At 45.6% G+C, this 16184-nt stretch overlaps 1 protein-coding gene across 2 annotated transcripts in view; it reads left to right on the top strand.

The window, feature by feature from the left end:
* LOC106611870 (bifunctional heparan sulfate N-deacetylase/N-sulfotransferase 1) overlaps window positions 1-16184 on the top strand; it is a 95141-nt gene that overhangs the window by 75869 nt on the left and 3088 nt on the right. For both annotated transcript variants that reach the window (XM_014212488.2, XM_045724025.1), the window contains 10 exons: window positions 5052-5534; window positions 7589-7676; window positions 7938-8092; window positions 8699-8884; window positions 12841-12969; window positions 13094-13276; window positions 14344-14440; window positions 15080-15203; window positions 15533-15707; window positions 15809-16089. In XM_014212488.2, the coding sequence (XP_014067963.1) occupies window positions 5052-5534; window positions 7589-7676; window positions 7938-8092; window positions 8699-8884; window positions 12841-12969; window positions 13094-13276; window positions 14344-14440; window positions 15080-15203; window positions 15533-15707; window positions 15809-16089 (1901 nt within the window). The remainder of the gene's footprint in view (window positions 1-5051; window positions 5535-7588; window positions 7677-7937; window positions 8093-8698; window positions 8885-12840; window positions 12970-13093; window positions 13277-14343; window positions 14441-15079; window positions 15204-15532; window positions 15708-15808; window positions 16090-16184) is intronic.

The raw sequence follows: 16184 nt of genomic DNA, 5'->3' as shown, positions 1-16184 counted from the left end.
AAATGAATGATATACAGTGAGGGAAAAAAGTATTTGATCCCCTGCTGATTTTGTACGTTTGCCCACTGACAAAAAATTATCAGTCTATAATTTTAATGGTAGGTTTATTTGAACAGTGAGAGACAGAATAACAACAAAAAAATCCAGAAAAACACATGTCAAAAATGTTATGAAATGATTTGCATTTTAATGAGGGAAATAAGTATTTGACCCCTCTGCAAAACATGACTTAGTACTTGGTGGCAAAACCCTTGTTGGCAATCACAGAGGTCAGATGTTTCTTGTAGTTGGCAACCAGGTTTTCAAACATCTCAGGAGGGATTTTGTCCCACTCCTCTTTGCAGATCTTCTCCAAGTCATTAAGGTTTCGAGGCTGACGTTTGGCAACTCAAACCTTCAGCTCCCTCCACAAGGTCTGGAGACTGTCTAGGCCACTCCAGGACCTTAATGTGCTTCTTCTTAAGCCACTCCTTTGTTGCCTTGGCCATGTGTTTTGGGTCATTGTCATGCTGGAATACCCATCCACAACATTTGACGGTACATGGCCCCGTCCATCGTCCCTTTGATGCGGTGAAGTTGTCCTGTCCCCTTAGCAGAAAAAGACCCCCAAAGCATAATGTTTCCACCTCCATGTTTGACGGTGGGAACGTTGTTCTTGGGGTCATAGGCAGCATTCCTCCTCCTCCAAACACGGCGAGTTGAGTTGATGCCAAAGAGCTCCATTTTGGTCTCATCTGACCGCAACACTTTCACCAGTTGTCCTCTGAATCATTCAGATGTTGATTGGCAAACTTCAGACGGGCATGTATATATGCTTTCTTGAGCAGGGGGACCTTGCGGATGCTGCAGGATTTCAGTCCTTCACGGCGTAGTGTGTTACCAATTGTTTTCTTGGTGACTATGGTCCCAGCTGCCATGAGATCATTGACAAGATCCTCCCGTGTAGTTCTGGGCTGATTCCTCACCGTTCTCATGATCATTGCAACTCCACGAGGTAAGATCTTGCATGGAGCCCCAGGCCGAGGGAGATTGACAGTTCTTTTGTGTTTCTTCCATTTGTGAATAATCGCACCAACTGTTGTCACCTTCTCATCAAGCTGCTTGGCGATGGTCTTGTAGCCCATTCTAGCCTTGTGTAGGTCTACAATCTTGTCCCTGACATCCTTGGAGAGCTCTTTGGTCTTGGCCATGGTGGAGAGTTTGGAATCTGATTGATTGATTGCTTCTGTGGACAGGTGTCTTTTATACAGGTAACAAACTGAGATTAGGAGCACTCCCTTTAAAAGTGTGCTCCTAATCTCAGCTCATTACCTGTATAAAAGACACCTGGGAGCCAGAAATCTTTCTGATTGAGAGGGGGTCAAATACTTATTTCCCTCATTAAAATGCAAATCAACTTATAACATTTTTGACATGCGTTTTTCTGGATTTTTTTTTGTTATTCTGTTTCTCACTGTTCAAACAAACCTACTATTAAAATTATAGACTGATCATTTATATCCACATAATTTTCCATCCTTATGATTCCATGTATTTTGTGAAGTGCACCAGTCCCTTCTGCAGCAAAGCACCCCCACAACATGATGCTGCCACCCCCGTGCTTCACGGTTTGGATGGTGTTCATTGGCTTGCAAGCCTCCCCCTTTTCCTCCAAGCATAACGATGGTCATTATGGCCAAACAGTTCTATTTTTGTTTCATCAGACCAGAGGACATTTCTCCAAAAAGTACAATCTTTGTCCCCATGTGCAGTTACAAACCGTAGTCTGGCTTTTTATGGCGGTTTTGGAGCAGTGGCTTCTTCCTTGGCGAATGGCCTTTCAGGTTATGTCGATATAGGACTAGTTTTTACTGTGGATATAGATCATTTTGTACCTGTTTCCTCCAGCATCTTCACAAGGTCCTTTGCTGTTGTTTTGGGATTGATTTGCACTTCTCATACCAAAGTGCGTTCATCTCTAGGAGACAGAAGGCGTCTCCTTCCTGAGCGGTGTGACTGCTGCGTGGTCCCATGGTGTTTATACTTGCTTGCTATTGTTTGTACAGATGAACATGGTACCATCAGGCATTTGGAAATTGCTCCCAAGGATGAACCAGACTTCTGGAGGTCGACATTGTTTTTTCTGGGTCTTGGCTGATTTCTTTTGATTTTCCCATAATGTCAAGCAAATAGTCACTGAGTTTGAAGGTAGGCCTTGAAATACATCCACAGGTACACCTCCAATTGACTCAATGATACAGAAGATAGCTGTATTTAGTAAAAGTCATTATTATGGCATGAACAGCTCAAATAAGCAAAGAGCAACGACAGTCCATTATTACTTTGAGACATGAAGGTCAGGCAATATGGAGTGCAGTCGCAAAAACCTTCAAGTGCTATGATGAAACTGGCTATCATGAGGACCGCCACAGGAATGGAAGACCCAGAGTTACCTCTGCTGCAGAGGATAAGTTCATTAGAGTTACCAGCCTCAGAAATTGCAGCCCAAATAAATGCTTCACAGAGTTCAAGTAACAGACACATCTCATCCTCAACTGTTCAGAGGAGACTGTGTGAATCATGCCTTCATTGTTCAAATGCTGCAAAGAAACCACTACTAAAGGACACCAATAATAAAAAGAGGCTTGCTTGGGCCAAGAAACACCAGCAATGGACATTAAACAGGTGGAAATGTGTCCTTTGGTCTGGAGTCCAAATTGGAACTTTTTGGTTCCAACCGCGTGTCTTGTGAGACGCGGTGTGGGTGAACGGATGATCTCCACATGTGTATTTCCCACCATAAAGCATGGAGGAGGAGGTGTTATGGTGTGGGGGTGCTTTGCTGGTAACACCGTCTGTGATTTATTTAAAATTCAAGGCACACTTAACCAGCATGACTACCACAGCATTCTGCAGCGATACGCCATCCCATCTGGTTTGGGCTTAGTGGGACTATTATTTGTTTTTCAACAGGACAATGACCCAACACACCTCCAGGCTGTGTAAGGGCTATTTTACCAAGAAGGAGTGTGATGGAGTGCTGCATCAGATAACCTGGCCTCCAAAATCCCCCGACCTCAACCCAATTGAGATGGTTTGGGATGAGTTGGACTGCAGAGTGAAGGAAAAGCAGCCAGCTCAGTATATGTGTTCACTATTATTCTACAATTAATAAAATAAAGAAAAACCTTTTGAATGAGTAGGTGTTCTAAATCGTTTGACCGGTAGTGTAGCTTATAAATTAATGACATATACCCATTGATTCTTGAAGAATATAACTTCTAAATGCCTCGTGAGGTTAGATCGACTGTTGTACCCCATCAGAACCCAAAATATAAGCTTGTTTACAAAACAAGTGTAAACATGGTTAAAACTATAATTTTAATGATGTGGATGGTCCTTGCATCCATATCTCTTCTGGCCCATCCCACATTTTTTTTGTTTGTTGCCAAAACAGAGGTGGCGTGATGCTTTGTTATTGTTTCAATTAAGGGTTCTAGCTTTAAGGTTAGTACTATGTCTTCCAGGTCAGAAACACCCTACAGAGTTTCTCTCTATCTCCAACTCTCCATCTGTCTATCAGTCCATCTCTCTTCATTCCTCTTTCCTCCCTAAGGTAATAGATATCACTGACATCCTCAGGGTGAGAAAGACTTGTCTGTCTGTCTGTCTCTCTCTCTCTCTCTCTCTCTCTCTCTCTCTCTCTCTCTCTGTCTCTCTCTCTGTCTCTCTCATTCTCTTTCTTCCTCTTTCTTCCTCTCTCTCTGTGTCTCTCTCTTGCGTGCTGCGTCTCTCTCTCTCTTCCTCTCTCTCTCTGTGTCTCTGTCTGTGTCTCTCTTTCTGTGTCTTTCTCCTCTCTCATGCTCTCTCTTCTCTTTGTCTCTCTCACTGGTCCTCTGTCTTTCTCTCGCTCTCTCGCTCGCTCTGTCTCTCGTGCTCTCAATTCAATTTGCTTTATTGGCATGACGTAACAATGAACATATTGCCAAAGCTTACTTTGGATATTTACAATATGAAAATAATAAGAATCAAAATTGTCCACGGGACAACAGTAACAACAATAACAAAGGGTTGAAAATAACCATACATTGAATAATAACAATAAGCATACAGTAGAGGACATGTGCAGGTTGATTTGTCTGTCAGACACTGTCCCTCATCTTATGGTAGGCTCTCTCTCTCTCTCGTGCTCTCACTCTCGCTCTCTGTCTCTCTCGTTCTCACTCTTTCTCTCGCTCTCTCTTCCTTTCTCTCTCTCTCTCACTGTCTCTCTCTCTCTCTTCCCCTCTCTCACTGTGTCTCTATATTTCTCTATCTCAGTAATCCCAGTAGAGCCTGGTAACCAAAGGACAGTTTGCAGGTCTTGTGAAAGAGCAGAGGTAGAGGGAGGAGTGGTAGGTGGGTAAGCATGAATACCTGGTCAATCTAGTGGGGTTTGTGATCAGTCTATCAGGGAGAGAAAGTGAGGGCAAGAAATGTACATGGGGAGAGAATTAATCTCAATGACATCATCAATGTTGAACAGGAATATGTTTCATACTTCCGTGGGCATTGGGGGAAAGTTGCTTTAATATTCTTTTTTGTGTGTGGGAACATCCTCAGTGTGCGTGGGTGAGTGTTAACTTAATAACATTGTTTTCTTAGACGCCCACACAGCCATGTAAGATAGTTATTGACTAAGCTTCCAGTAAGAGAGCGAGAGAGACAGAGAGAGAGTGAGAGTGAGAGAGAGCGAGAGAGAGCGACAGTAGCCATGGAGATGTGAGAGGATTGGGAGAGGCAGTTTAGGAGAAAGAGATTGGACATCCATAGGATCTAATGAATTGAATTACCACCCCCTTCATCTCTAAAGAATGTATTTCATAGTCAAGCTTATTCAATAGGGTGACACTTGGAAATGTATTCCACAGAGCTAAAAGGATTTTCTATTCCACATGATTGGAAGTTTTGTCCATTCAATGCAATGCAACAAATTTCTATCGACAATGATCTGAATAGAATTTACTGGAATGAAATTGTAACTCTCTGTCCTTTCTTGATGATGTAATTGACCACCCTCCTCCCTCCTGTAGGCCAATGAGAACAGCCTTCTGAGCGCCCAGCTCAAAGGATTCCCCCTCTTCCTCCACTCCAACCTGGGCCTGAAAGACTGCACGGTCAACTCCAAGTCCCCCCTCCTCTTCATCACGCGCTCCGGCCAACCCCTCCCCGGCCCCCTCCCCGGTGACGACTGGACCGTCTTCCAGTCCAACCACTCCACCTACGAGCCCGTCCTCCTAGCCAAGACCCAGTCCGCCGAGAGTGTCCCCTCGCTGGGTACGATGGCCGCATTGCTTCCCTCCGTGGTGCAGGACCTGGGGCTCCATGACGGGATCCAGAGGGTTCTGTTTGGGAACAACCTCAACTTCTGGCTGCACAAGCTGGTGTTTGTGGATGCGGTGGGCTTCCTGACGGGAAAGAGGCTCTCTCTCTCCCTGGAGCGACACCTACTCGTCGATATAGATGACATCTTTGTGGGGAAGGAGGGCACGAGGATGAAGGTGGATGATGTTAAGGTGATATATATACTTGGAAAAAGGAAATGTAAATTTCCAATGTTTCCATCTCTGAGACCTTGTAATTATGCTGTATAATATGTTTGTAATTAAGCATTATTAGACAGGTACAGTGCATTCGGAAAGTATTCAGACCCACATTTTGTTACGTTACACCCTTATTCTAAAATGTATTCAATTTATTTTTTCCCTCAGCAATCGACGTACAATACCCCATAATTACAAAGAAAAAATAGGTTTTTAGACATTTTAGCAAATGTATAAACATTTAAAACTGATATCACATTTACATAAGTATTCAGACCTTTGTTGAAGCATCTTTGGCAGCGATTACAGCCTCGAGTCTTCTTGGGTATGATGCTACAAGCTTAGCACACCTGTATTTGGGGAGTTTCTCCCTTTCTTCTCTGCAGATCCTCTCAAGCTCTGTCAGGTTGGATGGGAGCGTTGCTGCAAAGCTATTTTCAGGTCTCTCCAGAGATGTTCGATCGGGTTCAAGTCCGGGCTCTGGCTGGGCCACTCAAGGACATTCAGAGACTTCTCCTAAAGCCACTCCTGCATTGTCTTGGCTGTGTGCTTAGGGTCGTTGTCCTGTTGGAGGTGAACCTTAGACCCAGTCCGAGGTCCCGAGCGCTCTAGAGCAGGTTTTCATCAAGGATCTCAGTTCATCTTTTCCTCAATCCTGACTAGTTTTCCAGTCCCTGCCGCTGAAAAACATCACAGCATGATGCTGGCACCACCATGCTTCACCGTAGGGATGGTGTCAGGTTTCCTCCAGACGTGACGCTTGGCATTCAAGCCAAAGAGTTCAATCTTGGTTTCATCAGACCAGAGAATCTTGTTTCTCATGGGCTGTCATGTGCATTTAACTGAGGAGTGGCTTCCGTCTGGATTGGTGGAGTGCTGTAGAGATGATTGTCCTTCTGGAAGGTTCTTTCATTTCCACAGAGGAACTCTGGAGCTCTGTCAGAGTTACTATCGGGTTCTTGGTCACCTCCCTGACCAGGCCCTTCTCCTCCGATTGCTCAGTTTGGCCAGGCGGCCAGCTCTAGGAAGAGTCTTGGTGGTTACAAACTTCTATAATTTAAGAACGATGGAAGCCATTATGTTCTTGGGGACCTTCAATGCTGCAGAAATGTTTTGGTGCCCTTCTCCAGATCTGTGCCTCGAGATAATCCTGTTTCGGAGCTCTACGGACAATTCCTTCGACATCATGACTTGGTTTTTGCTGTGACCTTCGCTGTCAACTGTGGGACCTTATATAGACCTTTCCAAATCATGTCCAATCAATTGAATTTATCACAGGTATTGTTTTTATATATTTTTGGGCAAAATTGGCTAAAAACCTGTTTTCGCTTTGTTGTTATGGGGTATTGTGTGTAGATTGATGGATTTTTTATATATTTATTTTTTATTTTTAGAACAAGGCTGTAAAGTAACAATGTGGAAAAGGGGAAGGGGTCTGAATACTTTCCGAAGACTTCGTAAGTGGGTTGGTACAGCACATCACAGGCATCTTGCCGCTCCAAGTATTATATTAAACCTATTCTCTCCCTCCAACCCCCTCGCTCTCTGTATTCATCTCAGTAGGCTCCTCAGAGTTGACAGGCTTCAGCGTTCCGATAGGGCGACACACTTTCTCAAGAACCATATCCATTCATATTTCAACACAGAATAGAAGGACTTTTTTTGGTTGTCTGCGTTGTTCTGCATCCCTCATCAGAGTTGTACCTCCTCTCATGTGCAGGGGTAGAACATTAGAATACCAGGACTATATCGCTTCCTTCATCTCTTGGCATCTGAACAGTGAGGTTATGGAAGGAACATGACAAGGCAGGAGAGACAGAGGGAGAAAGATAGAGATGAAGCGTGGATTCATATACAGAGAATAAATTAAACAAACTCAAAGTAGAGGAGAGAGACCTCAAACGTAATGGAGGACAGAATAGAGGCCACCAGGGGTTGATGAGGATGTGAACAGGGAGCGAGTTACAGACCAGCAAGATGAGCTGTGTGTGTGTTGCCTTGCTCACCCCCCTTCCTCCCTGTGTCAGGCCCTGTTGGAGACCCAGAGAGAGCTGCGTAACCATGTACCCAACTTCACCTTCAACCTGGGCTATTCAGGGAAGTTCTTCCATGCCGGTAAGACAGACGGGGGCCCGCAGTATGAAACTCACACCAGCATTACTGAACACATTAACAAATCCAAGCAGTATACATATTCCTTTTATAACTTGAGGGCATACACCACACTCCACTGTTTATCAGGCAAACATTTTTCTCTCCCCCTTTCCGTCTCTTCATTATTTCGCTGCTACTCTCCTGCTCTGTCCGGTCCTCTCTCTGTCCTCCCTCTGCACACCTCCCATCCTCTTACCTTTTCTCCTCTCCCTTCGTGTCCAGGGTCAGATGAGGAGGACCTGGGGGATGACCTGCTCCTCTCCTACGTCAAGGAGTTCTGGTGGTTCCCCCACATGTGGAGCCACATGCAGCCCCACCTCTTCCACAACCAGTCAGTGCTAGCTGAACAGATGCTGCTCAACAAGAGGTTCGCTATGGTGAGTCTCTGTCTGTCTGGGGGCTAGCAGTGGGATGCTAACAGTTAGCCCACATCATTGTGTTGCTCCTCATTAGAAATGCTGACGTTAGCCTAATCTCGGGTTAACCCAGAACTAAAGTCTTGCATAATTGGTCAGATGTTCGATTAAGTTCTGGGTCCATATTTGTTAAGAGAAGAGCTAGAACGTGGATCGGAACTGGAGTGAAGAGCTCCACCCTCTCTCTTTGTATGTTATGGGCTGAATGTCCCCTCCCCTTCTGAAATTCTAACGATGCTAACACCTCTGAAATGATGACTTGTCCAAAGCACCAGAACTAATGCTGCTCTTTATCTCACATTCTGTTGTATCATGACAGATCTACGGTACCATTTATGTGCTGTGTTGGGCTAGCCTTAGCATTGCTAATGAGGAGAAATACAGTGAGGGCTTGTGCTGAATGAGAGAAATCACTTGGTCATGAGTTATGTGTGTGTCAGGTCGTTTAAGTCTGACTCCTGGCTGTGATTTTAATTATGATTCCTTCTTCCTCCCTACCTACCTCCTATATCTCTCTCTCCTCTCCCCATTCACCCCTCTTCTGCCTCCCCCTCCCTCTCTTTCCAGGAGCATGGTATCCCCACTAACATGGGCTATGCGGTGGCACCCCACCACTCTGGGGTGTACCCGGTCCACCTGCAGCTGTACGATGCCTGGAAGAAGGTGTGGGGCATCAGGGTGACCAGCACAGAGGAGTACCCCCACCTCAAACCTGCCCGCTTCAGACGAGGATTCATACACAGCGGTATCAGTGTGAGTCACAGGGACCCTACTGACAGTTACTCTCTCAATTCAATTCAATTCGAAAGGCTTTATTGGCATGGGAAACATATGTTAACATTGCCAAAGCAAGTGAAGTAAATAATAAACAAAAGTGAAATAAACAATACAAATTTACAGTAAACATTACACGCACAGAAGTTCCACTCTCTGTCTCTGGGTTTGTTCTGTCTTCCTTTGCAGATCTGAAGTTACAGAATAGGTGTAAACAAGATGGTGCTGCCTTCTCTTTTCTACTCTCTTCACCACCTTCATAACTCTATTACCCCACCTATCTCATCACCTTCATAACTCTATTACCCCACCTATCTCATCACCTTCATAACTCTATTACCCCACCTATCTCATCACCTTCATAACTCTATTACCCCACCTATCTCATCACCTTCATAACTCTATTACCCCACCTATCTCATCACCTTCATAACTCTATTACCCCACCTATCTCATCACCTTCATAACTCTATTACCCCACCTATCTCATCACCTTCATAACTCTATTACCCCACCTGTCTCATCACCTTCATAACTCTATTACCCCACCTATCTCATCACCTTCATAACTCTATTACCCCACCTATCTCATCACCTTCATAACTCTATTACCCCACCTGTCTCATCACCTTCATAACTCTATTACCCCACCTATCTCATCACCTTCATAACTCTATTACCCCACCTATCTCATCACCTTCATAACTCTATTACCCCACCTGTCTCATCACCTTCATAACTCTATTACCCCACCTATCTCATCACCTTCATAACTCTATTACCCCACCTATCTCATCACCTTCATAACTCTATTACCCCACCTATCTCATCACCTTCATAACTCTATTACCCCACCTATCTCATCACCTTCATAACTCTATTACCCCACCTATCTCATCACCTTCATAACTCTATTACCCCACCTATCTCATCACCTTCATAACTCTATTACCCCACCTATCTCATCACCTTCATAACTCTATTACCCCACCTATCTCATCACCTTCATAACTCTATTACCCCACCTATCTCATCACCTTCATAACTCTATTACCCCACCTGTCTCATCACCTTCATAACTCTATTACCCCACCTATCTCATCACCTTCATAACTCTATTACCCCACCTATCTCATCACCTTCATAACTCTATTACCCCACCTATCTCATCACCTTCATAACTCTATTACCCCACCTATCTCATCACCTTCATAACTCTATTACCCCACCTGTCTCATCACCTTCATAACTCTATTACCCCACCTATCTCATCACCTTCATAACTCTATTACCCCACCTATCTCATCACCTTCATAACTCTATTACCCCACCTGTCTCATCACCTTCATAACTCTATTACCCCACCTATCTCATCACCTTCATAACTCTATTACCCCACCTGTCTCATCACCTTCATAACTCTATTACCCCACCTATCTCATCACCTTCATAACTCTATTACCCCACCTATCTCATCACCTTCATAACTCTATTACCCCACCTATCTCATCACCTTCATAACTCTATTACCCCACCTATCTCATCACCTTCATAACTCTATTACCCCACCTATCTCATCACCTTCATAACTCTATTACCCCACCTATCTCATCACCTTCATAACTCTATTACCCCACCTATCTCATCACCTTCATAACTCTATTACCCCACCTATCTCATCACCTTCATAACTCTATTACCCCACCTATCTCATCACCTTCATAACTCTATTACCCCACCTGTCTCATCACCTTCATAACTCTATTACCCCACCTGTCTCATCACCTTCATAACTCTATTACCCCACCTATCTCATCACCTTCATAACTCTATTACCCCACCTATCTCATCACCTTCATAACTCTATTACCCCACCTATCTCATCACCTTCATAACTCTATTACCCCACCTGTCTCATCACCTTCATAACTCTATTACCCCACCTGTCTCATCACCTTCATAACTCTATTACCCCACCTATCTCATCACCTTCATAACTCTATTACCCCACTTATCTCATCACCTTCATAACTCTATTACCCCACCTGTCTCATCACCTTCATAACTCTATTACCCCACCTATCTCATCATCTCTCCCTCTTTCTTCTCTTTTCTCTGTATCTCCTATCAACATCTCTCCTTCTCTCTGTCCTCCCCTGAGATGGAAAGAACAGCAGGGCAGTTTTATGTATATCACCGTGGCAACAGTGGCCTTCGAAAGGCCAGCCTCATTATGCCTTGGTGGTCAATCAGTGTGTGAGGATCCCTCTACAGCAGTAGGTGACAGTGGACTGTAGCTACGCCAACCACTCTGACTGGCCCACAAACACTACCAACCACTCTGACTGGCCCACAAACACTACCAACCACTCTGACTGGCCCACAAACACTACCAACCACTCTGACTGGCCCCCAAACACTATCAACCACTCTGACTGGTCCCCAGACACTACCAACCACCCTGACTGACCCACAAACACTACCAACCACCCTGACTGGTCCCTAGACACTACCAACCACCCTGACTGTCCCACAAACACTACCAAGCACCCTGACTGGTCCCCAGACACTACCAACCACCCTGACTGACCAACAAACACTACCAACCTCCCTGACTGGTCCCCAGACACTACCAACCACCCTGACTGACCCACAAACACTACCAACCACTCTGACTGGTCCCCAGACACTACCAACCACCCTGACTGACCCACAAACACTACCAACCACTCTGACTGGCCCCCACACACTACCAACCACCCTGACTGACCCACAAACACTACTAACCACTCTGACTGGCGCCCAGATACTACCAACTGCCCTGACTGGCCCCCACACACTACCAACCGCCCTGACTGGCCCCCACACACTACCAACCGCCCTGACTGGCCCCCACACACTACCAACCGCCCTGACTGGCCCCCACACACTACCAACCACCCTGACTGACCCACAAACACTACCAACCACACTGACTGGCCCCCAGACACTACCAACCGCTTTGACTGCCCCCAGACACTACCAACCGCCCTGACTGGCCCCCAGATACTACCAACCGCCCTGACTGGCCCCCACACACTACCAACCGCCCTGACTAGCCCCCACACACTACCAACCGCCCTGACTGGCCCCCACACACTACCAACCACCCTGACTAGCCCCCAGACACTACCAACCACCCTGACTGGCCCCCAGACACTACCAACCACCCTGACTGGCACCTAGACACTACCAACCACCCTGACTGGCCTCTAGACACTACCAACCACCCTGACTGGCCCCTAGACACTACCAACCACCCTGACTGACCCCCAGACAATACCAACCACCCTGACTGACCCCCAGACAATACCAACCACCCTGACTGACCCCCAGACAGTACCAGACACTCTGACTGGCCCCCAAACAGTACCAGACACTGACTGTCCCCTAAACACTACCTCATGGATACGCCTTTAACAATGCAACAACAACATCAACAACAGAGAGACTTTTCCCTCCACAACATAAACCCTGACGGCACACCACCAACACACAAGTTAATCTTCTTAAAAACACTATCTGAAACCCCAGTAGTACACTATGTTGTGCTGCCAGTAGGTTTTCCTCTCGTCTGTCGGCATCTCTCTCTTCCTGTAGATGATTGATATTCAGATCCCCAGACTCTCTCTAGCTACATGTGTATTTTAATGAATTCCATATAAGCTTCTCCAAATGATAATAATATTATGAAGATTATTGAAAGCAAAAGTGTTGATATTGCCTGGGGTTTGTAATGTTTTGTATTGAATAGACCAGTGGCGCTGGTGTGTGCGGGTGCATGCTTGTGTGTGTCATTGACGTGTGTGTGTGTGTGTGTGTGTGTGTGTGTGTGTGTGTGTGTGTGTGTGTGTGTGTGTGTGTGTTTGTTTGTTTGTTTGTTTGTTTGTTTGCAGGTCTTGCCCAGGCAGACGTGTGGCCTGTTCACGCACACCATCTTCTATAAGGAGTATCCAGGCAGTCCCAACGAACTGGACAAACTCATTAACGGAGGAGAGCTGTTCCTCACTGTTCTACTAAACCCTGTGAGTTAACACACACACACTATACATCCAATCACTGCTGGCCACTCCCACTATCAGAGTGAATTTAAGTTAACCTTTGTCTTTCCCTCTCTCTCTCTTTCTTGCCTGTTTCTCTCTCCTCCAGATCAGTATCTTCATGACCCACCTGTCTAACTACGGTAACGACCGGCTGGGCCTGTACACCTTTAAGAGCCTGGTGGCCTTCCTGCAAACCTGGACCAACCTGCGGCTGCAGACCCTGCCTCCCATCCAGCTGGCCCAGAGATACTTCAGCCTCTTCCCTAACGAGAGAGACCCACTCTGGCAGGTCAGTCTGTGGGACAGAGAGAGACTGGCTGGAACTGGATGTGTGCATTGACGAATACTGGGATGTGATAACTTTCTTGGGGAATCAGCTACAAGTGGAACAATCATGTTAGGTTGTATTTTGAGCGGAACATCCTTTTAACCTGAATGTACACAGTTTAGTCTCATTTAGATAGGTCTTTAACATGAGTCCTAGGTGGATCCTTGTCCTGTAGACCACAATCTGCTGCCAAGTATTGTATTTGTGTTCAAAGGGCATCTCCATTGACCATTCCAATGTAGCCGCACGTCCTCAGGATGTTGTATGTATTTGTTCAGGGTTCATTAATCCTTAAGAGTCTATTGACACACCCATGCGTCAATCTAACATAATTTTAAAAAGCCCCTTCAAAATCTGTCAGTTTAAGCTAGAGATATCAGTTTTTTTCACCGCATCTGCCAATGTTGGCCTTCTGCATCTGTGGTGGAAGGTGGCCGAGCTACAGCGGTGTTTGTCAGACCAGGAGACATCCCGATAATCGGTCTTCTCACGAAAACGTCCGTAGCATCCGTTTGGACAAACTAATATGACCCCTCTATGGAAAGGGGAGACTCCCGGACATGATGGTGTTCTCCGTTTTGCTCTACAACCCCCACGTGTCAGGGGACTCATTTGAAGGTAACCCATACAAACTAATGGAAGAATGGACGTAGTTTTGTGTCCCAAAACATAAGGGGTTAAATATGTGTTTAAAAACGAAAATATTTCCTGAGCTTTCTTATATCTCTTCAAAACCTTATTCCTTCTGATTTATTTTTTGACTGTCTGTTTTGCCATTTATGAATGTGTTATTCAATGCGTTTCTATGGGCTATAGTACTAAATAAAAAAATAAATAGAAAAATGTTATACCTAAAGTGGTCCTAAAATTCTAAATAAAATAGCAAAATTATCCATGGTATGACCATCTTAAAACAATTTCATATGTTAGCTTAGTACCCAAGCCCCCCCAACGGCTTAGACTTTTAGAGGTTAAACAACTGGATACATGTAAGAATGACTAAGGACTCACAAACCCTGGTCCTACAGGATCCCTGCGAGGACAAAAGGCACAAGGACATCTGGTCAAAGGAGAAGACATGCGACCGTTTCCCCAAGCTGCTTGTCATTGGGCCTCAGAAGACAGGTGAGAGATGGAACACCAAAACCACCTAGTGGACATCACTAGCCATGACTCTCAGTCCACAATCTCACATCTGCTCGCTCCCCATCCCAAATGGCACCCTATTCCCTGTATAATGCACTACTCTTGACCAGAGCCCTACCCTGGTCAAAAGTAGTGCATTATATAGGGAATAGGGTACCATTTGGGACGGAGCCTTGATTTCACCTCACTTGTGATTCACTTCCCTTCCTCATATGTAATTATCGCAGTGATGAGTAGTTAGAGCTGACAGGTATTTGCTCTGGCCTGTGGGAGGTTTCTGAGACTTTGGTCTGCAGAGGAGGTGTTGTTCTCTCAGAGTTACACATTCTCAGTACAGAACAAAATTACGGGAACTGGCCTGTCACACATGACCGACAGACACTCTCTCCTCCGCAGAGAAAGCAGAAGGCGGTTTATGAGAAACTCACCAACACTAATGGGAACAGGACTCTAACGAGACGATTTATTTGATCATTCATTGTCATGGCTGCTGCAAAGTCAATGTTTTAATGCTTCAAAATATATACTCTCTCTCCACTGTGTCTCTCTCTTTCTCTCCCCGCTTCATCCCCCTTCCCTCTCTCTCTCTGTCTCCCTCTCAATCCCTCTCCCTCCCAGGTTCTACAGCCCTCTATCTGTTTCTGGGCATGCACCCTGACCTGACCAGCAACTACCCCAACAAGGAGACCTTTGAGGAGATCCAGTTCTTCAACGGACACAACTACCACAGAGGCATCGACTGGTACGACTACCACAGAGAAAGAGCTCTGGGACGTTTCATAAAGGGTCTCAGAGTAGGAGTGTTGATCTAGGATCAGGTCCCCCCCCCCTGCTAAATTACTCAAATGTAAAGCACTAAAATCAAATCGAAACTGTTTAGACATTATAACGGACTTACATTCTGGACCAGGTTGAAGACCGCATATGGCCCCCAGGGCCAAATTAGTTTGACACCCTTGGTCTAGAGACTTTCCATTAAATAATGCTTTCTAGTCTAGGGGGCTTCTGTCAGTGTTCTGTTAGTGTATAGTTTAGTTAGTGTATCTGTTTTGTCTTTTGGTGAACACACAGGTACATGGAGTACTTCCCCCTGCCCTCCAACACCAGCTCAGACTACTACTTTGAGAAAAGTGCCAACTATTTTGACTCTGAGGTGGCAGCGGAGCGGGCGGCTGCCCTCTTGCCAAAATCCAAGATCATCACCATTCTCATCAACCCAGCTGACCGCGCTTACTCCTGGTACCAGGTTGGTTTATAACTCCTTATAACTGTTGTATATAATACATAATTACTACTCATGGTACCAGGTCTGTACGATACATCCTACGTCATGTTATAATCCTACAGCACCAGCGCGCTCATGACGACCCAGTGGCTCTGAAATACTCCTTCCATGATGTCATCGTGGCTACCCATGATGCCCCGGTGAGATTGCGTGTGCTCCAGAACCGTTGCTTGGTGCCGGGCTGGTATGCCATCCACCTGGAGAGATGGCTCAACCACTACCACTCCAGTCAGGTCCTGGTTCTGGATGGGCAGCAGTTGAAGACTGAGCCGGCCTCAGTCATGGACAGGATCCAGAAGTTTCTAGGCCTGGTCAACACGGTCAACTACCACAGGATCTTAGCGTGAGTCACTTCACAAACACAGAGCAGATAACTTCCCTAGCCACTTACCTCCATGTGGCAATACGGGCTTAGATGTATTGTAACAACGAGCATTT

The sequence above is a fragment of the Salmo salar genome, chromosome ssa09 (genome assembly GCF_905237065.1).
Source record: "Salmo salar chromosome ssa09, Ssal_v3.1, whole genome shotgun sequence".
NCBI classification, from domain to species: Eukaryota; Metazoa; Chordata; class Actinopteri; order Salmoniformes; family Salmonidae; genus Salmo; species Salmo salar.
This window is presented reverse-complemented; position numbering and strand designations above follow the sequence as displayed.